The sequence below is a fragment of the Anomalospiza imberbis genome, chromosome 7 (genome assembly GCF_031753505.1).
Source record: "Anomalospiza imberbis isolate Cuckoo-Finch-1a 21T00152 chromosome 7, ASM3175350v1, whole genome shotgun sequence".
In the NCBI taxonomy this organism is placed as follows: Eukaryota; Metazoa; Chordata; class Aves; order Passeriformes; family Viduidae; genus Anomalospiza; species Anomalospiza imberbis.
In genome coordinates, this window is record NC_089687.1 from 18,530,790 (window position 1) to 18,557,230 (window position 26,441).

At 38.1% G+C, this 26,441-nt stretch overlaps 1 protein-coding gene and 1 long non-coding RNA gene across 7 annotated transcripts in view; one reads left to right on the top strand and one right to left on the bottom strand.

The window, feature by feature from the left end:
• The window catches only part of CSRNP3 (cysteine and serine rich nuclear protein 3), a 99,672-nt gene that overhangs the window by 14,464 nt on the left and 58,767 nt on the right, over positions 1-26,441 (top strand). For 4 of the 6 annotated variants that reach the window (XM_068195743.1, XM_068195744.1, XM_068195741.1 and 1 more), the window contains one exon: positions 16,937-17,108. In XM_068195743.1, coding sequence (XP_068051844.1) covers positions 16,961-17,108 — 148 coding nt within the window. In that variant the 5' untranslated portion in view covers positions 16,937-16,960. Of the gene's footprint in view, positions 1-3,490; positions 3,647-16,936; positions 17,109-26,441 lie in introns of those variants that run through there. The other 2 variants (XM_068195742.1, XM_068195747.1) reach the window with 2 other exon arrangements.
• LOC137477608 (uncharacterized) lies at positions 563-1,045 on the bottom strand. The gene is made up of 2 exons (XR_011001089.1): positions 842-1,045; positions 563-710 (listed from the first exon to the last, which is right to left on the bottom strand). It is a non-coding gene; the product is annotated as an uncharacterized lncRNA (long non-coding RNA).

Consider the following 26,441-nt stretch of genomic DNA (forward strand, 5'->3'; position numbering starts at 1 on the left):
CAAATTTTGCTGTGGGAGAAACAAACCTCTTACAACAGGTCAGGGGATAGCTCTTCTGCTCCTGAGCTGGCCAGTAACCACTGCTTGTCTTAGGCAAATGCCTGAGCCTGCAGTCAGTAGTCTGGTGAACAGACTGGTGACTGTCTCAAAAGTCAGCCTGGAGCATTCTGGAAACGTCAAGCTCCACCCGTGCCTTCATGAAGGATGTTAGAGCTGCTTGACAGGAGAGATCTTCAGTAACTGGTTTTAGTGAAGGACTGTGTGATAAGCTATCATAAAGTTATGTTACCTGAGTATAGCTGCTGGGATCCAGGGGCTGTGAGTGCCTGTGCAGTGTATGAAGTGGAGATCAAGAGATATTAGTTACCAGTAATCAGAGTTGAGATTTGTACATCTACAAGACCATTTTGCCTTCAGCCATTGCTTACCTTCTCTCCTACTTGGAAAGATTTGCATTTCAGAAGAAACTAAGATGGTGAAGAAGGTGTTATCCAATATCCCAGCCTGAAGGTTTATTTAGGAGGGAGGTGATTCTGTCGATCTATTTAGTACAGGAATTACCAAAAGAAACTACATTCTTTGTAGAGTCAGAGAAAACAGAAGTAAATATTTTGGCAGCAATAGGATTAATCAGGGAAAGGAAAAGCAAAGGAAAATGTTGCAGGAATTTGCTTTCTGGTGGAGCTTTTATTTTTTCCAATGTAATAGCTCTGGAGAAAAAAGATAAATGTGTGTTGTATGGAGTATCAAGTATAGGTAAGTTTAAAAAAAGGAGAAATAACCAAACAAATATAAGTACAAAAAGTAATTCCTTGAGTCACAGAAGGGACTGGCTACAAACCTGGATTGTTTCCATTTCTCCATCTCTGTGTATATGAGGTTAATTAGTCCAGTAATGGCACTTTGGAGCTGGAAAGCATTGCTGAGATTTAGCAGGTGCTGGCTCTGGAAAGGGCCAGTCAGGTCCAGGTGCTCTGCCGGGGAGCAGCCAGTGCAGCAGGTGGCTTGGAAGGGGCAGGTGAGACGGAAGCCGAGGGCAGCTCAGCAGTGCAGAGCAGCTCCGGCTGGGGCTGGCTGCCAGGCTGCGTTGGGAGCCTGTGGGGAGGCAGGTGTGGAATCCCTCGGAGGCGGGAGAGCTCAGCCCTGCGGCTCCGCTCAGGAGGTGCCTGGCCCGGCCCCAGCAGGGCTGCAGCACGGGGAGCACAGCTCCAGCCCGGGCCAGGGGCAAGAGGCTCAGCTTGCAGGAAGGGTCCTGGCAAAGGGTGGGCAGTGGTTGCTGCTGCCTTCCTCTGTCAGGGCCACCAGCTGTGCTGACTGTAGGTTGGGTTTTTGCCCAGGCAGCCAAATGCCCCTACCTGCACAGGAGAATGTCCTCAGCCCTCTGCAGAAGTGAATTTCATATATTTAAAATGCATTTTTTATGTAAACGACTTTACTCAATTCTTGGTGTGCAAATTGGGGCAAGTTTCACAAGGACTGTCTCATGTTACACAGAAATCTGAGGAAGCTGGCAAGGTTAGGTTCTGGAGATTGCACAGACCCCGCTGCTAGGGAGGCTGTGTGCAGCCCTTGTGGAGTGTGGGGGAAGCAGCAGCCTACTTCATGCTAATCAGTTTTTGTAGCAATGCTATTTGTGTTTTACTTTAGAAACACTGTCTGTCTGTATTGAGAGTTGCTTCATCCTGTGACTGTTGTAGAGCTGTTGGGGTTTTTGTTGGTAATACTCTCCTATTTTCATAGTAGATTTTGCAAGGCATTCTGATTGACTTGCTTATACTGCCCATTTTTCTGACTAGCTATTCTAAAGGTGTTTTGGGGATGGAACAATGCTGCACCTCACATCTATATTTAAAAAAATATGAAGTCTTGTTGTGGCACTACAGTTCTGTATGTCTGTTAATTTCTCTCAGCACTCAGGCTGGTTGAAAGGTAAAGTGTTGGTGCTCAATTCCAAATTTCTTTCTGCAGATCAAAAAGAAAATAAATTTGAAGTCTTCCAGCCAATTGCTTATCAGGGCAAAATGTCTGTTTAGGTGTTCCTCAGTATCCCCTATTCAGTATTGCTTTTCAGGGCAAAATGTCTGTTTAGGTGTCCCTCTGTATTCCCTTTTTTCCCACTAAAGAAAATAGTATTGATTTTTTTGAATTTGAAACCTAATAGTTTTTTAATGCTTGCAGGAAGGGATTTCAATTTTTCTAAGCATCTAAAAAGAGGTTTTACGTTAAACTGAGGTAATTTGGTTAAAAAGACACCTACTTTACTTGTAAAGACAGAATCTGAATGTTTTGCACGGGATCTGCTGGCAGTTTGTTGTGATAAGACTGACAGCTAATTTTTTCAGAAGCTAAATCAGCTATTACTTTGTAGTGAAAGTATGCTAATTGGTATACTCTTGCTGTCGTTAAAGATCAATAATTCATTGAAGAGAACAGATGCTTGTATTTAAAGGAATTCACAGCTAATTTTATTGGAAAACTATAACTGAAGATTAAAATTTGTAAACACAAAGGTATTTGTCAGCTTCTGCTGCTTAATGTTCTTCTTTAAAAGAGAAATCCTGGAGTACAAATGCTTTGATATGGCAGTAAATTATATCTTTGCTAAGAAGACTCATGTTTGATTTTGATTTTAAATGTAATTAAACTGTCATAAACTAAATGTGATGCTGTTGTCTTCAACTGAGCTGATACCAACCTGATTTATATAGAGAGGTAGAAAATAAAATTCTCTGATCTTGGAAAAAAATTTTTCAAACTAGATTTAAGAGGCTGCAAAGAGACTAGGAGTATATTTCAGGCATATTAATTGAAAATTGTTCATCTAGTCATTCTCTACATTTGACTTCTTATTTTAGTAGAAAGTTTTGTATAAAGTTCATGCAGCACACTGCATGTTGGCTACTGTATTATAAATAGAGTAAAATAAATGCATGTGCACTAGTAATACAGGTAGAGTTTTACACAGCTGGCATTCAAGAGAGAGGTATCTACTAATTATTATTTTTGAGGTATTTTATAAATACTGCCTCAAACGGAAAGAAATTATATTTTCTAGGAAATTCCTGGCATCTATCTCTGAATTATTCTAATTTGCATTGAGATTTCAGACCCTTATTTGTATAAAAGCACCACTGCTATTTTGATAATCACAAGCTTTCCTAAATACACAGCAGCACTCTTCACTGAAGATCTGGATAGCTGAGTCAGTCTCAAGGAATGTATACAGGCAGTAACTGTGTTCCTACAGCTGTTTGCTTGTTTTTTCCATACAAAAAGGAGCTGAAAGGGAGAATTCAGCTTCACTCGGTAGTGGAGCTGAAGGCTTATTAATAGACTTTTTTTTTCTTGTCTTTACATTTTATTTTCTTGTCATTACCTTTTAGTACTGAATGTCCTCACTGACTACTAAGTAGCTTATTAAAGCTGGTTTTTAGATGTGCTTTTTTGTTGTTTTCTTCTTGCTGTTTTCCCATTTTGCTAGCATACAGATGGGGGTGGGGAGTGGGAAATAAGGGAGAGAGCATGTTCCAGAGGATGCCAGGATGACTTCAGTTATTGGATGGCTGCTGTCTGATGGATGGAAAAAGGGGGAGTAAACCTTTCATTCTGCACTGACAGAGCTGAAACACAGAAACCGGATTTACAGGTAAGGGTAAAAAATATTCCTATTACGAATAGGTATTCTTGATCCTTGCCACAACATTTCTTGGATATAAAAATGCATGTGCATGCATCTTGCTTGCTCCTCACAAATGATTCTGAAGCAGCTTTTCTCATTATTATTTCTCCTGCCTTGGAGGTTTCAACGGATGTGAGATCCATAAACAGTGAAATCATAGGCATGCCTGATGCTGGCAGCTTTCTCATGTGACAGGATACGCATTGCATCTCATTGATGCCGAAGTTGCTCAGTAAGCTGTAGGAAGAGAGGTCATTTTGTGTGATGGAAATACTTTCTGTTGGAAATACAGTGTATGCTACCAACAGAAAGAGTGCTGGAAGGTCTAAAAATGCTTTCTTTGAGTTTAGATAGGAAAATGAACTGCTTCTGAAACTGTCTTATTTAGTGGTGAGCAAACAGTAATAATGGCTGCTCAGTACTACTGAAAGGGGTTTTGTAGATTTTTTTGCATTATTTTTAGATTTGGAATGAATGTGGTTGATAACTCAGGTATAAAATTATCTTTGTTATATAGGAAAAAAATGCATATAATTATGTCTGAGACAGATAAATCTTGTAGTACCTACAGCGTTTACAGATGAGTTTTAATAAATTGTTGAAATAGCTTGCTTCTGCAGAGTTTGTGTTAGCAGCAGCTATTAGTTCACTCAGTCTGGAGACGGCAAGCAGCAAATAAATTGCTTGGTACAGAAAGTAGATTGGTTTATCAAGTCACATTATATGAGAATATAGGACTAAAGGCAAAAGTCCTGGCCCCACTGAAACAATAGGATATTTTGATACTCGCCTCAGTGGGGCAAGGATTTCAATGAGTCAGCTCTCTATTAACTTACCTCTACATTTTACATGTAGGAAATAATTGTCATACAGGACCCTGTTTTGCTGGTTTGAAGCAAAAATATTAATTGATGTAAATAAACTGTGATTATAACTGATTTGAGTGTATATATATTTATAAAGCTAAAATGGTGGAATTTAGTTTTAATAGATTCCAGAGATTAAAATCAGTAAATGCATGAATCCATTTTTGTTTTATTCACTGAGGGAATTCTCTTAAAGCAGACCTAAAAATACTAAAAATTTGTGCCATAAAGAAAAACTATAACTAGCCAATAGGACTCTTATGAGTGCTAAAAAAGACTGGAAGAATCTTTGTCCACTGTCTACTTACTTATGTACCTTACCATCGGGAGTGGTGTCCTTTCTTCCTAGCTATTTCTTCAGAAAATGGAACCTGGTATGTTTGCTAAAAAAATCAGTAATTTGCAGTGAATGTCAGTGATTAAAAAAAATTATTCTGAAAGACTGTATCTTTTGTTTGTTTGGGTTTTTTTGTTATACTGGAATGTAAACACTGGTAAATAGCACTGACTGAACAATAGTGGAGTTGTAGCCTAACATTTGTTATTTGTAGGTAATGGATATGTATCTGAAAGCATAAGCTCAGCTGTTAAATTACAGGCTCAAATCCATGTATTCAAATCACTTTCCCCTCATCAAATGAGAAATCTGACTCAGAAGTGCTCCAGTAACAGAGTAGTTGATGAAAACAGAGATGTAGTTCCACATGTGTTTAAATTATTCTGTCTCCTTGGAAACGCTGCTGCTGCAGATGGATTTGGCTTTTGGTGGCTAAAAATATCTACTACTTAATAATGACAGCATGAAAAATACTGAATAAAACTACTGTGCTGCCACTTGTTTTAAAGTTCTCTAATGATTCAGGTATTCTGCTTGAACTACAGATTCACATTTTCTGTCCAGCATTCACTGTCAGCTGCTGCTAGCATTCACCAGCTCAGTGGAAATGAGATAAGCTCATTAGCCTTGGTTGGAGACCCTGCTGAGAAGGGAGCATATGAGTGGGAGGTAGACTAGATGAAGAATTGTAAAACAGGTAGAGAGTTGGTTAAAAAATTAGTGGTGGTGATGCAGGTAAGGTGTTGTATAATATTTGAAGATACAGGCTTATTCTATGATAAGAAGGGAAGTCTATGATAGAAAATGTGCTTAAGCATTGACTTTGTAAGTTAAATACCTGCAAATGAAAGAATATTTTCTTTCGTTTATTTTATTAGCGAATGCTTCCTTATCAGTTGTATGTGTAGGTGACTGAAATATAAAGTAAAATATTAAATTTCCTTAAGCAAAAGCCAAAACCTATATCACTAAAAAACTTGTTACAAGAAAGAAATAGCATTCAATTACTTAGCATGGCTAAGCAATTGCATCTTTTAAATAATTAATTATTTTTAGTTAAGAATGTGTAACCACTACCCGCAGCAGCTGGACTCAGTGATCCTTGTGGGTCCCTTCCAACCTGGGATATTCTATCATACTACTCTTTTTAATCCAGCTCTTAATTTTTATTCCTTCCACATATCATAACTTGTTTTGTTGTTAGCTGGTGTTTAATATAAATGAAAAATACCAGTTTTTTCTGTTTCTGCTTCTTTCCTATTGGATGACTTCCTGCTTGTGCCTAGAAAACAGAACAAATGACAAACATTTTCATAGTGGGCTAAATATACCTCTCGTATTCTTTTATTTTGATGGCATATATATGATTTCTGGTAGCATGTGTTAATCAATATGCTGATTCATTAATCATCATTGAAAAGGGCATTTTTCCTGTTATGAAGTACCTTAAAGATAACCTTAAAATATCACAAGGTATTGTGACACATACAAATAATTAATCCTCTGCAAGTTAATACTAAAATCCATTTTTAACTGACATCACAAGTACCAAAAGTCAGTTAAAGTGAAAGTTGAATAATTGCTTTTGGTTACTTGAAATCACAGAATGAATTAGATTGGAAAAGATCTCTGAGTTCATTGAATCCGACCTATGACCAAACACCACCATGTTAACTAGACCATGGCACTAAGTGTCAAGCCCAGTCTTTCCTTAAACACCTCCCTGGGCAGTCCTTTCCAATATCTAATCACCTTTTCTGTGAAGAAATTCTTCCTTATGTCCAGCTTAAACCTCCCGTGCACAGTTTAAGACTGTGACTGACCTCTTGTTCTGCTGCTGGTTGCCTGGGGAGGAGACCAGCCTTTACCTGGCTACACCCTCCTTCCAGCAAGTTGCAGGCTGGAGGGTCCCTCTGAGCCTCCTCCAGGCTAAACAACCCCAGCTCCCTCAGCCACTGTCTACCAGCACCCCAGGCCCTTTTCCACAGGCCACTTTCCAGCCACTCTGCCCCCAGCCTGTAGCACTGCATGGGGCTGTTGTGGCCAGTTTGTAGGGCCCAGCAGTTGGTCGTGTTGAACCTCATGCCCCTGGTTTGGCCCATCAATCCAGCCTGTCCAGGTCCCTCCGCAGGGCTTTCCTACTCTCCAACAGATCGACACCCTGACCTAACTTTGGAAATTTACTCATGATAGACTCAATCCCCTCATCAAGATCATCAGTAAAGATATTAAACAGGGCTGGGCCCAACACTGATCCCTGAGGGACACCACTCATGACCGGACACCAGCTGGATGCAGCACCATTGGCCATCACTCTTTGGGCCCATCCATCCAGACAGTTCTTAACCCAGGAAAACAAATGAGAGGAAAAGATATATAATACAATACAATATAATATAATATATGTAATAGATATATAATGAAAGAGGCATCTTTCATTATATATGAGACTGTCAACATATTGCAAAAGCAGATAATTAAATGGATTATTGAAACTTTTCTATGAGTCTTCTTGAGAAAAATTTGTTTTCAACTGAGGCGGACAAACCTGAGTTGCTTTAATTTTAAAGCTCCTTTTCCTGTGTATGTAATTTAAATTATTTGTAGATAATAAGTAATCTAAACATTATTTGAGGAAGTAAAGGTGTGATACAGTGGTAGAAGTACATCTTTGCATTTTATAGTGGTAGCCAAGTTGTGCCAGTTTGAATCCTTTGGGTTTTGGATATAGAAGTGGAAGTTCTCATCTGGTAAAAATGGTAATGTGGAAGTTTGTTGCATATTGCCTGTGATGTCAAGGTTGTGAAAGATAGTGATGATAACATGGAGGAAGTACTGTGACTTTTTTTTTTTTCTGGGTTGGTATAGCTTTTTTTATAGCAAGTTGCAAACAGATGAGCTGAGAATTCTGCCAGGCTAGATTTTTCCAGCGATTTTCAGCATTGCTTGTTCGTATGTGAAGAGAATTCTGTGCTGTACAGTTAATACCAGACCACAAGGTGAAGGCAATCTTACCATGTTTGCCACTCTGCAGAAAACCTCCAAAATACCTAGTTGTCTTGTTTCTAAACTGTTATCTCCTGAAGTTAGTCCTTTTTTTTCTCTTGTCACACAGAAGTAGTACTATTATGGTCAAAAATTGTGGCCAGAACAAGGTATGAAATATTTGGTCATTTTTTACCTAAAATTTGCGTCTGCACTTCCCTGTCACCACTTGGACATGTGCACACATCCCTCAGTACTTCAACAGTTAAACTGGAAGAGTCGGTTCCTATATTTTTAGAAGAAAAAAATAAAGAAAAAAGAGGAAAACCTAGTTCAGAGCAAGTTTTGCAAATATGCTGCAGTATGGTTTTGCCTTACGAGTTCATGCTGCTGCTGCTCTTGGAGTTCCGATGTTCGGAATTTGGACACATTGAGTGTTTTTGTTTTGTTTTGTTTTGGTTGGTTGGATTTTTGAAAAGCATGTTTCAGAGTAGAGAATGGCTACCCCCTATGTCAAGATGCAGAGAACGTGGGGCAGAAGAGGAGAGCTATTGAATTCATGCTCCCTCTCTAGTGGCTTTGATGGCAGTGGTGAAGGAGCAGCCAGGCTGTGTGCTAATGCAGCATGTAACAGGGAGCTGACTGACATGTTCTGGGGCTGGACAGGTGAGAAGGCCCCTCTGACATGTACCAGTCATGGCCATGCTGTACTTTGGCAGGATATACACAAGATTCCCTGCCGTGTTGTGCAGTTCCTGTGCAGCCGAGGTGCAAGATTGATGTTTGTGAAAGAACAGCGTGGAAAATCAGCACTGAAATAGTATGAAAAGGTGATGCAGTGAGCCAATTAGTATTATTACATGGGCTATACTCGGCAAAATTTATATTAAAGGCCACTTATTTCTAGCACTCAGGAAGTTGATATCATTCCAGTCTTCATTACGGAGCTGCACCCTTCTGCCATTCTTGCAGCTGGAAGCAGCATGATGCGAAGCTGCTGTGCCAAATACACTGCTGCCAATCTCAGAACCTCATTCCTGTTGCTGGGAAGGTGCTAAGCAAGCCAAATGTTGTATGTCCTTTTGTAAAGAGGTGCAGTAAAGATGTGTTGGTAGTCCAGATAACAGACAGGCCAGTTCTTCTCATCACCCACATGCTCACTCTGCTCTAAAACTATGTGTATCTTTAGAAGTCAGTCGGACTCACTACTGTTGTAGCAGTGTTTTTCTGTTTCCACATTTCAGTTTTAGAAAGAGTTGTGACTTCTCCTGGCCAGACCTTTGCTGCAGGCAGCCCAGCAATACAGTCAATGCCAATAGTAGTAAGTCTTTTCTGGGAGCGTCCATACAAACTTGAAAATTTCTTCTGGGATACAGGTAGTAATTTCTTTTTTTCTTTAAAAAGGGTAAAAGAAGAACTTCTGCAGAGATTTTAGGTGAAGGGATTTTAATTGATGAAATTCCATCATGAAACTCAAAACCTAGAAGAGAAGTACCCAATACCAGGTCTTCAGTAGGGTTACCTGAAGACTGTGGAAAGGACTTTGACAGGTGCTGCTAATAGTGTCCTAGATGACTTATATGGAGGTTAGGCATTATGAACCTGAGTTTGTGACCCAGCTTCAGGATGTCTTTCTCCTGAATCTCCTGTTTTCCTCTGGGAAGGAAAGCTTGCTGTAGCAAGCTTACAAAATTGTTATAAATGAAATACAAGCTCAAACAGCTTTTGTGGACAAATCTCATACTGACAGGAAGGCCCTCTTGCTGAATTCCTCTGAATCCCTTTCTACCAGGTTGCACCTTCATTGCTGGAGACCTGAATGCTAAGGTCCCGGCTTCCTGGTTGAATTAATACTGCCTCTTACTCATTTTACTTTGTTCTCTGGGGAGCATGCTGAGAGAAAATTTAAGAAAACTTGCATAGAATTTTCTTCTGTTGCCTGAGTTATACAAGCATTTCATTCAACTGTTGACATCAATTGATGTAGCTAAGAATTAGAAGGCCATTTCACTGCTGCTGTATGCAGGATTCTTGTGTTGAGTGATGAAGAGGGGGATATTTGCATGCTTGGTTCATGTAGGACCATATGAGATCTTTTGGAAGACTAAAGGAGCCAGATCTATCAGCATCTGTATCGCTTGTAGATGCGAGAGGTGAGCATATGTCAGCGTAGTTTCTGCATTTTAAATTCATTGCCAGTGTAGCTAGGTGGCATATGTTAGAGTGTACAACAATGTGTAGGCAGTCTAGAAGATTAGTGGATTAGTACTCAAGTGTGAAATCAGGAGTACTGTAAAGTGATGGTATAGAAACACTGCAAAGAGCAGACTTGGCAGGATTTGGCTTGCAATGCCAGAACACATTCCCTAGGTTGAATTCTGCAGTCTTATCCTGCAGGATTTACTTGCGCTGTGGATTTAGCTAGGCTGAAGTAAACGAGGAGAGAAAGACTTTACCTATTTTACATTTGTGTAAGTTGATAGCTGCTGTAAGCAAAAATATATGAGTAAGATTATACTAATGGTATTCCCTGTACCTATACAGTGTAGTCTCTTGAGTGGAATTAGCTTGCTATGTGTTTGTAAATTTTACAGATTGTAGTACTGAAACTACCAGAGCCTACCTCTGGCAACTGGTGCTTATGATTAGAGCTGCCAAATACAGCAAAACATGTATTGCAAACATTAATTTGAATTCTGAACAGCTGTTTGATTCATGTTCGTGAACCTCTGTTGTTCACTGTTTGCAAGCATTCATGCAAATGGTTTTTTGTCTGCATTAATGCAGTTCCTAACGTGAATTGTCATTTTCACAAGCAAGTAATAATCTTTGTGTGAATGATGATGTCACTGTAGGTGCTTTTGGGTTTGATTACCCCTCCCCTCCCAAATTTAAAACTGTCAGTTACACAAAGAGCAGAATAATTCAGTGCATTGTATGGAGCCAGGCAATCACCTTGATTAGTTCATAACCATCTCTGCTGCCGACATTTATTTAGCAGGTAAAAAAAAAGTCTTTAAAGAAATGAAGCTTTGCAGGCTAAGAAAAAGACTTAAATTAAAAAAGAGTATTAATCACAACAAATAACACAAACATCTTGACTTGAGAGCATCAATATTCATGATTTGACTGTGAAATTATTTGCCTAGTCTCCCTAGAATGTTATAGTCCTTGCTGACTGGTCAGTGAGTGGGTGTTGTTTGTGATGAGTACTTTGCAGTAATGTTTTATGTGTAACATCTGTTTTCTGTATTCTGCAGTTCAGTTTGTAGTGATTTGCATAAAAGTGTTTTATGTTCAAAAGTGAATCTGTATTGCTGCTACAGACTTTAATTTTTTCTGTACTTTCAGTTGATACATTTGAGACAAGGAAAATGCAGTGTGACACATAGGACGGTTATTTATTTAATGCCCACCTTTGATGTTTATTTTTGGTTTCATTTTCAGATAATAATTTTTATTCAGGTAGATTTTATCATGAAATGTAATCAGGACTCAACAGGAAATTAGTACAGAATAAGGTTTCATAACTAAACCAAATAAATAAGTAGTTGGATTTCTTATACCCTGTTCCCCAGTCTCCTCCATTCCAAATACCAATGTGTTCTTGAGCTTTTTTTTCTCTTGATTTTTCCATAGTTTTAGTCAATAACTTATTTCCATAGTGAGGCTTTTCTATAAATCATGAGGATATATATAATTTAAATAGGGTTCTATTTTATTATTTCATATCTTTTTTTAATAGTTACTGCATATGGTACATGCTTGATGTTTATTTCTTCACAGGTATGCTCCATACTTGTTCAGTGTCCCAGATAATGTTGTATGAGCTGTATACTATAGCACTGAGTTTTGCAAAACATTTATTTGAAAACATTGGCTAGGATGAAAAAATTGTTGGATTTGTCTTGGCGACTTGTCCTGGTTTTGCCTGGGACAGAGTTAATTTTCTTCTTAGTAGCTGGGTCAGTGCTGTGTTTCTCAGATTCAGTATGAAAATGATATTGAGAACACACTGTTGATTTGGTTGCTGCTAAGTGGTGCTTGTTCAAGTCAAGGAATTTTCGGTGTCTTACCCTCTGCCAGTGAGGAGCTTCACAAGGAACTTGGGGGGCACGGCCAGGGCAGCTGTTCCAGACTGGCCAAAGGGATATTCTCTAGTATAGAATATCATGCCCAGTATATAAACTGTTCATGGGTGTCAGTGAGACACTGAGGATGTGGCAACTTATGTTAGGTTTTCTAGAATGAGTTTGGCAGCATATGTTACCACAGTATCATAAGAAAAATTTTCTTCTGGGAGCACAGGTAATGAATGTGCTGTCACCTGTCCACTCACTAAGTAATTCTAACATCACTCTTTTTAGGCCTTTCACTGGGATTTGGGGATACCTGCTATCTAAAGAAGATATCTAAAGGTTTTCTGCAATGAAGTTGTTAACCAAGTTTCTCTAAAATTTCCAGCTTTTCTAGGTACTAAAGAAAGTCAAACGAGCCAGGCTTTTTATATTATTTTACTTAGTAGGTTCCAGATAGTACTGTGACAGTGTGAAATATATCTCCCACATTTACATGGAATTTTTATCTTCTAGTAATAACATATTGCCTCTGAATTTTTTAAATATCGGGTGCCTGCCAGGTATCTGGCGTCGTAGGAAGGCAAAGCCTGTTGCCATGGAGCTTTGAGGACTTGCTTCGCCAGTCAGCATACCTGCAGCTAGAGAACTGGCTACATGATCTCATTGTAGGAGTAGTTTCATCAGGGTGGAGGAAAACTAGGAAGTGAAGGAGGAGAAAATGGATGGGGGTGTTTAGGAGAGATACATCCTTCTCACAGCCCATAGCCATCACATGCTTCGGCTGTGTCAAGTTGTCACTTTCTTGAAGAGTCCTTAACTGTGTTAGGCAATTGGTGTTTGACCTAGAGCTCATAGCAATGTGTTAGCTTATTTTCCTTGCTTTAGTACTGTTTCCTCTGTTTCCACTTTGTTTTGCCTTGCTGTGGACTAATGCCACACAAGTACGGTGAGAAGGATGGCAGAGGATGATATAACACATCTCTGTGCAAGGATTTTTTTGTTGTGAAGGATATATCTACAAAGAGGAAAGATTCCAGTGCCTGCTTGTTTCTCACTTGTGTGAATTGGAAGGATGCTGCTCCAAATCAACTGTAGCTACTAGACAGCTGTTTAGCAGTCATCTAGAAGGGTTTGTTTCTAATTGAACCTTTCAAGCCAGCTTTCACCCTTTTTAACCAAATGGGTAAATATGATATAGCAGATCTCTTTACTTGTAGCCAACAGTTATATTTCAGACTCTGAAGGCTGAACCTCACTGGTGCCTTAGTGGAAGTCCAAGAATATTGATTGACCATCCATTTGTTTTTCTTAGTCATGTGCTGTTGTTTGGTTCCTATAGTCAGATAAGGGCTTCAGTGTACTGCATTCTACACCTATATGCATTTGCTCACTTCTTTTCATAATATACGTATTACTGAAGTACTTCTGTGTATTTAAGAGTATTCTCATCCTATATAATGGTAGTCTCACATACCCTAAGTGACTTGTGGTGGCAAAATTGTATCGCTCCTTGGTGACATTACCCTTACAATTCCTTCTATCAGTTATGGGATTTATTTATAATTTTGCTTTCCATTCATGTATTGAACATTTGACTTGTGTAAGTCTTTGGTGCCTTGTACCATAAGACCTACCTCTAGGATCTTCTGTTCAAATGAGATTGGATCTGGATTTCTTTGTGACTGTAGTTGCTTCAGTTGATTCCCCAAAATCTGAATTTACCTATTCAATTGTAGTTATAGTACAGGACAAAGAAAAACTCAGTTGACTTCTCTGTCCTGGTTCCCTGATTGTGCACTTAGGAAGTTTTTAGTGATATGACTAACTTATTCCTGATGGTCTCTGGCATATATCCATGTCTTCCACTGGGATATATCACACACTTTCATAAACAGCATTGGGTTGTGTGTCTCGTGCTTATTATGTCCTAGTTCCTGGAGATATGGATCTTGCTCAGGTACTGCAGGATGCCTGTGTAAATAAGGCTATCAGATGGAACATGCCTTTGCACTACTGTGCAGATGTGCTTTTTCCTGAAGTATATTGGCTTATGGAGCAGCATCTGTTTATACAGATGTTATTCTGAAGGGATCTCCTGCTGGTACATAGTGTGTACAAACAGCTTTAGACACTCTTTAAACTCTCTCTGTGGTAGCCAAGATCTTGAGTAATGGAAGTGTCTCCTTTCCCCCATGTAACATATTCCTTGGGAAGACTTGATAACAGAGAGATTAGAATCAACAGATCTCAAGAAAGTGGCAACACCTAAATTTGATCACAACTAGTTCGTCAAACAACCTCATCAGTAATCTTCCTGGAAGAGATTCAGAACAAAAATCAGGCAACAGTCACACTAAATATATGTTAATGGCTAGCTATGCCTTCTTTGTGTTGTGGTGATACTCAGGTTCTGCAGTATCCCTGTACCTCCTGTACCTTATCTTGATCAGCTAGTCATGTAGAGCTAACCTCTGTCATTTCCAGGAATCCTAAGACCCATTTGTTATGGTTCAGTATACAGATTATCTTAATGAAATGGCTTTGCTGCTACCAGATTGTGGCACTTGTTGCAGTTGTAGGCTATGCTAAAACCAGGCAAATTTAAAATCCTTTGGTGTAAAAAACATTTGTTCCTCCTTCTTGGGAACAGTTGTGGCTGTTGACACTCTCACTATGTGCAGCGACTTTACTGATGCAGAAGATACCATTTAGTCATCCAGTTGCTGTGTGCTTTCACTGGTGGGAGACAGTCTCTGACAAAAGGGCTTTTGTCTGGAAGTCATCTCAGGGTATGAAATGAGTTCTTGCTCTCTGACTGGCTGCGCACTCATGATGATCACAGATACTAGGTTTGCCTTGCAGTGCAGTCATGACTTATGTTCTTTGGGCCTGGAACTTCATGACTCCTGTAGCCACAATTTCAGTGGGTGCACACATGGATTTGACTTAGGTCTCGCTTGTACGATAAAGTCTTTGTCAGCTCATTTCTCACTCTCTTCACTGAGATGTTTGAATGTAAGCATTTTCTTTCTCACACTCCAGCTGCTTCTTTACCCTCTTCTACAGTCAAGCTATAATCCTGTGGATTTGATATTGCAGGCTGTTGCCATGGAAATAATGGTGATTTCACAATTTCAGTGCTGTAAGCACTGCAGGAGACAATGGAAAAGGTGGTTGGCAAGAGATATAGTGAGGATATGGGGGACAATTCAGAGGAGTTGTTTTAAAACCTGTGCTTGGAGGGTGATTCTTTATAATTGTGGGGTTTCAGTGTATGCATGTTTGGTTCTTTTATCTCTATTTTTTCTTTTTTGTAAATGTGTTTTTATTAGAGGTTGGTTCATAAAAATGCATTCCTACATTATTGCAAAGGTTATTTCGAAGTGCTGCTAAATTCTCCTTTCCATGTCCTCAGAATAAAAGTGCTTTCTTTGCAGTTTATAGTAATTCATTTTTGGACAAAAGGGCAAAGGTTGAGATCTAAGCAACTTCTGTTTGAGTCATACATTTAGCCTGAAGAAATCCATTTCAGGAAAACTTTTTTTTTTCATAAATAGTAAAACAAGCTGAGAACATCGTGGTGAGCATATGTATTTAAATCCGTCTGTGTGACTGACTGTATGAAACCCTAATATATTTGTTATTTAGTTTTTATTGTGCTCTGCATGCAAACAAGTTTGGTGCTGAAGATCATCTTATGCAGCATCTGTTCTTAGCATTATGTCAGGATTCCACATCTATACTGAAATCTTTTCTCTAAATTAGACATATCCATAAAGGTAGAGTGAAGCTTACTGGAAGAAATAACTATGCTATAAAAGGAATTGAATTGGCAGCTTCACAAGCTGAAGGCAAGTGGCATCAGATGAGAATTTTTGAAACTAAAAGCTTAAAAGCATCAAACATCAGCCTTTTTTCCCCAGCTATTTACAGCAGCATTTCACTGATTAGCATAGTCAGAGAGTAGATATTATCTGTAACTTTTAACTTGAGATCTTAGAATTAATTTTCAGTCTGCAGTACGAATTAATCAGTAATGAGTGTGATAGTAACCAATTTTTTAATTAAAGATAGAGGAAAAAATGTTGCTACCTATCAGATATGTTAAAATTATCTAAAAATTGTTTTAAAAATATTTTGGTCTTTTTCTTCTTGGTATTGCATAAATGGAGATACAAAGGTCAGCTGTAATATATGAAAGGGAAGCAATAAGGAATGTTGAACATGACTCCGGCTTTGTTGGGCAATGTGATTAGAAAGTCAGGTTCTTAAGGATGGACCCAGTCCTTTGATGCTTGTGTGAATGGAAATAATCTATTTGTGTGCCAATACTCACTCATATCTGAATTTCAAAAATTCTAGGCAAGAAACTTCTGAGTAAATGAAAATAACAAAATGAGCCAGAACTGTTTACGCAGGGCCTGGGCTGGAAAGATGTGAAGTGTCTCATACAGCTCTCAAATTTAATTGCAATTTCAGGCATTTGTTAGTACTGAGAATTACATAAATCAGACCTTTATTTTAAATCAAAAGAAAGAATGAGGTTTTTTCTGAACTATATTTATTACAAAACAATTTTTGTAATAAAATATAACTTAATGTTTCTTGGTGCCAAGTAAGTTTTTAATTTTTATATAAAGGTCCATTTTTGATGAATTACATTGGAGTATTATGCTTGACCTAAATTTGCTGCATAGCTGAATATATATATTTATGTATGATATTGGCTATGGAATTATCTGCATTGGTAGAATACAGGTAGTGTTTACCTTCTGTCTTAAAGTCAGTGAGATGTTAAATATACTGATGATAGATTGTGGGTTTTTTGATTCCTTCCTGGAAAATTTGTTTAAAACTCTTAGTTAAGGAGCCATTTAGCTGCAGGTGGTAGTATCTGACTGATAGGTGAACTCTTTAATGATAAATGAATTGTCAGACCTGCACAGTAGGTGCATGTTTCAGTACCTCATTGCCTCCGTTCCTGTTGCAGGTGCATGGTGACAGCATCGCAGCAATGAGTGGAATTTTAAAGAGGAAGTTTGAAGAAGTTGGTGGAACCTCACCCTGTTCATGTGTGTGGGAATCAGATGATGATGTTTCTAGCAGTGAAAGTGCTGACAGTGCAAGTAATGTCCATCCATCTGCTTCTAATCATTTTACTCGTAAGTACTAAAGGGGTGTGTAAGGCATGATACTGTGTCTTATACAAGGTGAGAAAGGTTCATTTTACTTGTTAGAAATACAGTGAAAGCTTTCTGCTTTTTGTAAGAGGTATTTTATCTGTTTTATTACATTTAAATGCTGGCACTGTGAGGAAGTACTTATTTTTGAAAAAATAACTATTTCCTCTGGTAATTGTTTCTGTGAAAATTTTTATGTCAGAGTGAGTTTCAGAGGAAATTCCATGTTTGTGTTCTATCATTCACATCTAGTTAGTATGACATGTTTTAAGTATATAGGAGAATGTCTTCCATTTTGGGTGATGATTTGGGAGAAGGGGGAATATTGGCAGTAACTAATTTGGAGGTCAGTGCCTCTGCTTGGCGTTGTGTGTTCAGAGTTGGGAGTGGTGCACACAGTCTGTGATAGAATCTGATCAGTCATCCTGCCACCTAAGCCAGTGCAGCCATACAGCTTTCAGTCATTTTCTTTCACTCATTACAGGGGTAAACAGAGGAACAAAATTTTAATTCTGCCTGAGAGAGTATTTATAATATAGTTACAGTACAGTTTAACATAGGAAGAATGGGTTTATTGGAAAGAGCACTGTAACACATTGCTACTTACTTAAGATTTTTCAGAGGCTCTGGAATTTCTCATGTTCTATTAGAACACATATCTTTACAACCAGATTCTGATAGTAGTGGTTTTCAGATTCCTGTCCTCTGTTGTGGTTATTTTCTATTAGTCATCAGCTTCTGTAAAACCCAAATGCCAAATTTATTGACAGTCAAAAATCTCTAGGTGTAAAATGGAAACCAGTAAGAATATTTGCAAATAAAGATTTTTTTTTTTTTCTGTGAGGAATCTGTAGGATTGGGTTGCATAATGTTTGATTATGGAGCAAAACAAGAAAACACACCTTGCTATTTCAGACAACTCTCTTGTCACTACTATATACTATACATAAAATAGGAGGCTTTTAGAGTATGTAAGATGTTTGCTCTAGCCTCATCTGAGTTCAGTGTAAAATTCTTACCCCCTCATGAAGTAATGTGTTTATTCGGTACACATACTCCATGAAGTCTGGTCTCATACTGTGTGCCCAAAGCCATTCTGCTGTTCAAAAAAATCTAAAAATATTCATATAAATTCTTCCCACTCTTATTTGTCAATACATATGCAGATTCATTTCTTCTCTAAGGGACTGCTGAGACACACAAAAGCAATCTTAAAATCCTCTATTATGTCATGAATTCCAGTAAACCATGTCAGTACAGAGTAAGTCTTTGTGATAGTAGAATGTTATAACAGTATTTTATAAGCTGCATGTAGATTAAGGCTGTTCTTAATAACTAATACTCAATATTATACAATTATATTTTTATTTATTTTCCTGTGGTAGCCTGTCCTATACAAAAATAAATGTTGCGCATATCCAAATTAATTAAATGACTATAGCAGCCTTATCTTGATTTTCTTTTCCTCAGTGGCATCTGTGGAAATGAATTGCCTTTTTCAGAATTAAAGATAGAAATCTGCATGCATGTGTACACGTGTGCATATGTTTATAGTGTGAGAAAAGCAGAATTATATATATGTATGTGCTTTTTAAGTGACACATATGTACATGTGCTTGTGTACATATGTATGCACACGTGCACTAATTGTGCTAAAAACATACAGAAGCCTTGAGTGATATTTTAAATGTTAATTCTGTGGCAGAATGCCATAGAACTGAAGAGAGAGAAGCTACAGGGTTTAATACATATTTTTGACTGGGGTCCCAACTATGGTAACAGAAGAAATATATTTGTATCTCTTCCACTGAGGTTTATGGATTTGTGTGAATCGGGTACTCTTCTACTAAGAATCCTAAAGTATAATGCAGTGAACAAATAAGTCATGCTGTTCTTTTTAAGGTGATTTGAATTGTTTTTTTTTTCTTTGTTCCTTGTAAAAAAGTTTATTATTTCACTCATGGGTTGTTTGCTGGTTATTTTACTGGAATCAGGATTTCACTTTGGTTTTAATTCCTAAACTCACTGTTAGTGAAGTTAACAGGCAAATTTTGCTGTCTCAAACTTTATCTTAGGTGCAGCTGGAAAGTTTCTCTGTGTATAATGTCAGTTAAACTTCAGTAGGCTGCTGAAGCATGTTACACACCAAGTATGCTCACCCTATCATTAAATGTAATCCTTAAGCAGGGTGGGAATGGGGGTGTGGTGTGAGCATCTGAAGTTATTTAGCAGGTCTGGAAACTCGTAGATGCTACCACAATAAAACAGAGTTTATTTAAGGCAATTCTAGGAAAACATAGGGAATCCAAATACCTGTTTGCTTTCTATTCAAAATATGTGTACCTAGTTATCTTGAAAGAATAAATTAAAGGTTCAGAGGGACAATATATCAGAGGAAACCAGCTGAAAAAAAAAAAAAGAACTCCCTTACATTTCTCCATAACACTTAATTCAAGGCTTCTGAGATGGTTGTTTTAAGATCTGAGTACTTCCACATCGCTGCTTTTTGTGTTACTTGTAGTTCAGCTAATCAGTTTGCTCACCTACAGTGAGGCCAGTCCAGTAATATTCCAGTGTATTATGACTATTTTCTTTTCAGCAGGGTAATCTCTGCTTGAAGGGCAAGTATTTGCAGTAAGGCAGGCCTGTCACTGAGTAATTATGAAGTGTCAAGTGGTTCCAATAAAAGGCAGGAAGAACCCTGGAATTGAAGTTGGTCTATGATTTAGCTCTTGGTTATGGAGAGGGTAAGACTCTTGTAGCCTATCTTAGTCAGGAGTAGAGTTATATTTTACAGAGTTTCATGTCATAGGGAAAAAGCCCCAGATAATGTTTGGAATAGGGAAAAAGCCCAAGATAATGTTTGGAATGGAGCTGAACTATCTTGTGTGGGACAGAGGCCTGCAGATAGAAGTCTTTTTCTGAACAGCATTTTTAAAAGACAGAAACTAATGGCAACACAGGTTATTAAAGTGGTTTGTGTCAGCTTAAAAATACCAAAAATGGGATCTCAGGAATGCTGGTAACATTGACCAAAAACCCCTCCAGGCTATCTAAGACGTGTGATCAGAGAAATTCAATCCCCTTACAGGATAAGCTTGCACTGAGTGGTTTGAGAAGAGTCTGTTTGCTGTTTAATGTAGCCAGTGTGTAAAGCAGGAGTGATAAATGCTATTACTTTCCAGACTCTGAACAGATTGTGAAAAACAATATTAATACCTATTGTTATAATATTCTTTGTTAGATTTGGGAAACTTCATCGAAATATCTCCAACACAAAAACCTGAGCCTGCAGACATGTTCCATTGCTGTGTTGTTATGTCATGACTGACTTCAGTTTTTACTGTTTCTATGACAACTGTGATTTTTTGATTGGTAAAGAATCAAGCACTAAAGGATTTTTTGGAGCTGTAAAGTATTTTTCCATCAAAGGTGTAGAGTGAAAATATCAAGATGATTTTCACTAATCAGTGTTGAAATTGCTGTCTAAATGTGGATACCTGTTTGTGGCAGGCTCCACATACACTAATTTTTCAAACAGAACAGATGAGAAAATAGCCCTGTTACAGTTGCCAAATAATTATCTGGAAAATTAATGATAATTTATGCTTACAATTTAAGACATTCTTATTTTTCAAATCATGTAGGTATTGACATTCCCAGGTTTACCCTTAAAGAAAGGTACTTATCAAGACATGGTTCAAAGCAACACAACTGGATTATTTTCTGAGATTATTAGGCAATTTTTGTGAGTCATCAGCAAGATGGTACTTTGGAACTAATGATGAAATTACATTAGATGGGAGTGAAAAAAAAATTAACAGAATGCACAGGTGAACAGTTTGTGGTCACTGGGGAAATACAGAGAGGAGCTAATGAAGAGCTCATCAGGGTGGGAAGAGAGCTTGTGGACTATGTCATGTGTGAAGGAAAAGAGAAAGGAGGTTCCCCAAGATGAGGAGCTTGACAAGCAACAGAGTGTTTTTCAGTAAGAGCAGGAAAGCAGTGGTAACAGATTTTACTTGGTAAATATGTCAGCTTGCAGAAAGGGCTACAGATTGGCTGGCTCAAAACTGGGAAAAGGAGGCAGGGGGTGGGGGGGGTGCTAATGAACAGAGTGAGAATGAGCCAGCTTATAAAGATCAAAGGAATTTAATGCTCCAGGAGTTTGCAAATTCTTAGTCATTGAAAGTGACTCATCCTCTTTCACTACATTGATGTATTTGGAACATATTAAAAAAAAAATTAGAAAATTACTGGGAAGTGTTGATTTTGATTCTGCAGCACATCTGTATCTGTGCTGCATTTATGAGAGAAAAGCACCTTGCACTCAGAATATTTGTATGAGGCCTGGTCTGTATTCAGGAGTGTGCACTGTCAGTGGGTCTGGAACCATCTTTTGCCAGCAATTCTTAGTTCAGAATGATGCTAACACAATCTATGGGATTCTATTTGCTGATCCAATATTGTCTGTGAGACTGGATAAAAATTAACCATGATGGTTAGATATTGTACTTGATTTGTTCTACAGAATTAAAATTATACCAGATCATATCTTAGCATATGGTTTTAGACTTTTTATAGCAGTTGCTGTCTCTAGATGCTATTACAATATGCAAAATAATTTTAATAACTTTACAGTCTCATTTATAAAGTCAAAGAATACAAAGTTTCTTTTTTCTCTCACCGCCGATGCATGAAATTTTAGAAATACAAAATCATGATGACCATGGCTTTTTTGACAAAGAGAGATGAACATGCCTAAGTTCACAGATTTTCAAATTATTTCAGAAGTTTTTCTTTTCAACTAACTTCTAGCTTCAGCTAGTCTCAGATAAAATCCTTCTCTGGAGAAATGATAAGATTGGGCAGTAGGTGAGTTTTATTTTAGTGAAGACTTGCTCCGTGGTCTTTGTCAAATAAGATCAAAATTTTAAAATGTGTTTCTAAGGGTAAAAAAGCCTGAAGATGTCTTGGGTACTAAAAGTAGCTGTCCCTTTTTTCAGGTACAAGGAAGCATTATGACAACATTTGGATACCAGTGAAAGCTGTGGGTGGCCTGATACCATTACACTAGCTTCTGTAGGGAAATAATTGGTGAATCAAATCACAAAGAAGGGGAAAATGGATTTTTCTGTTACCAGTTTATAACTATGAATAGATTCATTTTTGTCTGAAAAAAAGTTTCATGCTTGCTTTCTCCTGACTGCTGTATCCTAATGCTTACTTTTATTCCTAGTGAGAGTCCCAGTGGCCTTCAGCAGCTTTCTTTGAATTGCTTTATGTGCTCTTACAAAGCAAATGAAGCCTCAGAAAGATTATTGCGATATCCTCTCTCCTCATCCAGTGCCATGATCAGTACATATTCTTCACTTCATACTAGTTTACAATGTTTCCTACCAGTCTCTGTAAAGATGGTTTTAAAGATGTTTTGAAATTTAAAGCCAAGTTAGCTTCCATGCTTATGACAGAGTATGTTGTCTTACTGACCAGGTTGGATGGGGGAGACCCTGAGCAACCTCATCCTCATGGGTGGCATCCCTGCCTGGAGGTGGCAGGTTGGAACTAGATGGTCTTTAAGACCCCTTCCAAACCAAACCATTCTGTGATTGTCCATTACAGTGACATTCATAACTAGTTTCAGTCTGTAGCACCCTCAATACAGGTGCCATTGTGCAGTGTTTTCGCCTTACTGAACATTGCTCCTCTGTTCTTTGCTCTGATTTAGCCAAGCACTAATTTAGCAGTAGGGATGACTGAGGGGAGTTAACTCCAACATAACGACACAGATACTATGGGTAGTGAATCTTCTATAGGAAGCTCCTTCCAGGGGCTTGTGCCAGCTCAAAGGTTTTTTCTCTATCAGTTGATACAGCTGTTGTTTGTATGAACATGCTGAGCTTAAGTCTCTAGCAGTGAACTGGGAACAGCCTTCTCTGGGGTTTGGCTTGGTTGGTCTTTTTGTGGTTTTTTTTAATAGACTAGAAGTTCTGCTTGCAAAGCAGACTTAACAAGCAGATGAACTTACTATTTTCTCTTGGTGCTTCATAATGAAACCATTCTAATGCTTCCAAGAAAGATGCAACTGTATTTTATCTCTATTTCCAGTCTTACCAGCCTTCAGTGGTCAAATTTTACATTCTTATTTACATTAATTATTTGATTCTAAAGCTTTCATGTGCTGTCTCTGTTCTGTGAGGGTTTGTCTATTTGGCTTCCCAGCAATCTTGCTGTGGTGTCTTGTGTTCATCTACCAGTTCATTTGTCCATTTTGAGCTTTCGAGAATTTAAAGGAAGTGAGGGGATGTGATTCTTCACAGAAGGTATTCAATAATATTGATCATCAGTATTTTGTTCACTAAATATGCAGCATTTTTGGTGGTCTGTATGACTACTGATACTACCCTACCACAATGTATTTGTAGTGCTAACAGCATTAAGGCATATGGGCAGCATCCAGTCCTCAAAAGTTTGTATTTCAGAGTTTTTATAATACCTGTAGCAAAAAAAAAAAAACCTCAAAAAAAAAAAAAAAAAAAAAAAAAAAAAAAAAAACAAAATCCTGCCAACCAAAAAGAAAAAACCAACCAACCAAACAAACAAAAAAACAGAAAAACCAAACAAAAAATGGAGAGAAGATAAGCAGCTCATTTAGTCTGAACTTACGTAATAGTGATATGACTGTTCTGAAGGGGAAAACCAGTTAGCAGTTATCAAGGACATTGGCTTGTCGTCCTGTTATTTCCCAGTTCACTATCAAAGCCAATTAAGACTCTTTTTGTAATGTGGAGTCTTTTGTATTTTAATGAATTCATCCTCAACTATGTATGCCCCAGAGTAATGGTGGTGAGAAAGGGAGTTTCACCATCAAAGTGATTGAAGACTCAATGACTTCATCCCAAGTGAGGCTTCAACTGTTATTATCTGTGGCTCCAGCCTTGTTACATGAGTCGATTTCACTGGGTGCTTGTGTGCAAAATAATAATGTGCCAAGCCATTAACCCCCACTTGGAGTGAAGGTACTGAATACACTGTCACAGGACTTGCTGTGAAGCTTAACTTAGTGTTAGTGCTTGTTGAATTTCTGAGTTTAGTGAATTGCACTGTATAAATATTTTTTGTATTTGCAACTTCTTGTAAGGCTGTTCCTCTCCATTTTGGAAACTCCAGGCTTTAGATACAGACAAAGAACAGATTGATTAGTACTGAAAAGTAGATTTTGTGTGTTATCAGCTGGTTATCTGAGTATTTTATTTAAACAAAGACATTAGGAGATGCTTTTGAAAATGTTTAAGCAGGAGTTATGTTTGCTACTAAACTAATGCCAATTCCAAACTCTTTCTTATATTAATTGAGGTATCACTGCTAGCAAAGAAAGCAGCCATAGGCAGTGGTCATCTGTAGAGCAATAGTTCAGCAGTGGTTACTATAGCAACCATAGGTGACCTACATTTTACCAAAAAGTGGTCATATGTCTTTTTTGTTTTTTTAAAATGGAACATACCCGTTGACTTCTACTACTATTTTTCATCTTTCACACATTGTTTTATTTAAATAATATTCTTAGTTTTAAGTGATTAGTGTGAAATGGACATAAAAAGTTTTGGAGCAGAGATACCGTTTCATTGTTACACTACTATTAAAATTAGTAGAAATTTTTACCTTTGCTGTCAGGCCCAATTGTATGTTCTTAGGAAGAAGGTAACACAATTTAAGTAGTTACAGTGCATTAAAATAGTGTAGTATTTGTATGCCTACCAGAGTGTGGTTTATAATGGCTTGCAGTGGAAAGACTTGTTGTCAATTTATCTATTTTGTTAGCGTCAGGATCCACACACAATCAAAATTGATTGTATATGAAGGTGTTTTATTGAAGCGCGCGGAAGCCCGGGGGTGAGACCCCAGATTTGGGCTTCAACGATACACCCGAATCGGTAGCTTATAACCCCTTCTAGTCCCCCCCCACCCCCACATTAATTATTAAACTTATATTGTTCCATTCTAGTTCCCATTCCCACACAGGTGCAGATTCGCTTGATCTGCTGAAGACTATGCTTGATTTGGTGAAGACCATGCTTGATTTGGTTAGGACAATCACTGTAACAGGGCTATCATTCACTCCCAAGGCCTGGCTGTCCTGCAGGTCCAGGCCTGTTCCTTCTACCTGCCTGCTATGGCCACCACCAAACCCCCCCACCCCCATACAGTTTAGAAATCATTCCTATGATTTCATTTCTAAGCTACTACGTTTAACCCTTACTCTGTCAATTTCACTAACATTACAAGTCAGTGGGCTATGGTATGAATAAAGCTACCCAAACTTTGGACTTTGAATAAGCATCAAAAATGCTTTTGGCTGTAGTAAATTCATCTTGTCATTGCCTTTAAGGAAGTGAGAATTTTCTCAAAAAATGAGACTATTCTGCAGACAGACAGAAGAGCAGCTAGGAGAGATGACAAAATGTGACATTTCAGATAAAAATGAGTTGGCATTTTAAATATACATTTTTCACAATGAGATTAACACAGCAGAGGAGGTGCTGGGTCAGAGCATGTGCCCAAGGAAGGCATTAAATGTTGTGATTTGTCTAGAATTTCGGCTTGCAGATGAGCCAGGCCTGGATTTTCATAAAATTTTGTTAAAATAGGTTCTTCAAGAAAGGATTTACTTTTTTTATTTTTTTTGTTCTAATTGGGGTGACTTTGGTAGTCTTTAGATAAATGAAGTGTTATACTTTGAATTGTTTATTGTGCTTTGTAGAGTGAAGGAATCTTTAGTTTCACATAAATGAAGGACAGAGAAATCGACAATAGAGGCTTTTGAGACTAAATTTTATTTTTCATAACTTAATGGATTGCCTGCTAATTACTAAAACCCTACCATAGCCATGAGAGTCTATCGTGGCATTTTGTGGGACTACTAAGAACTGACGTGAATCTGTTCAGATCCATATTTTGCAGTCCTTCCTTACTGTTCCCATGTGCAACATCATATGTATCCTGCAGCTGATAATGGAGCCACCTCCCTATGTCTCCTATATTTTCCATTTTCTCCTCTCTGCCCACGTGTGTTTTGTAGCCTGTTTATTGCTTTGAGGTTTATACAGCCCACTCAGGTTCATCCATACTGCACAGCATGCTGTGCACCAGCACTTCAGTCATGTGTTATTATATTAGCTATAGACTCATTTGTTTGCATACCTCAGAAAAGAAAATGTTTTTTGGTTACCTTCTTTCCTGCTTCAGAAAGCTGGAGTTGGATGCTCTATGTCCACCTGTGTACACTCTGATACATGCAAACAGCAGCAGTAGTTG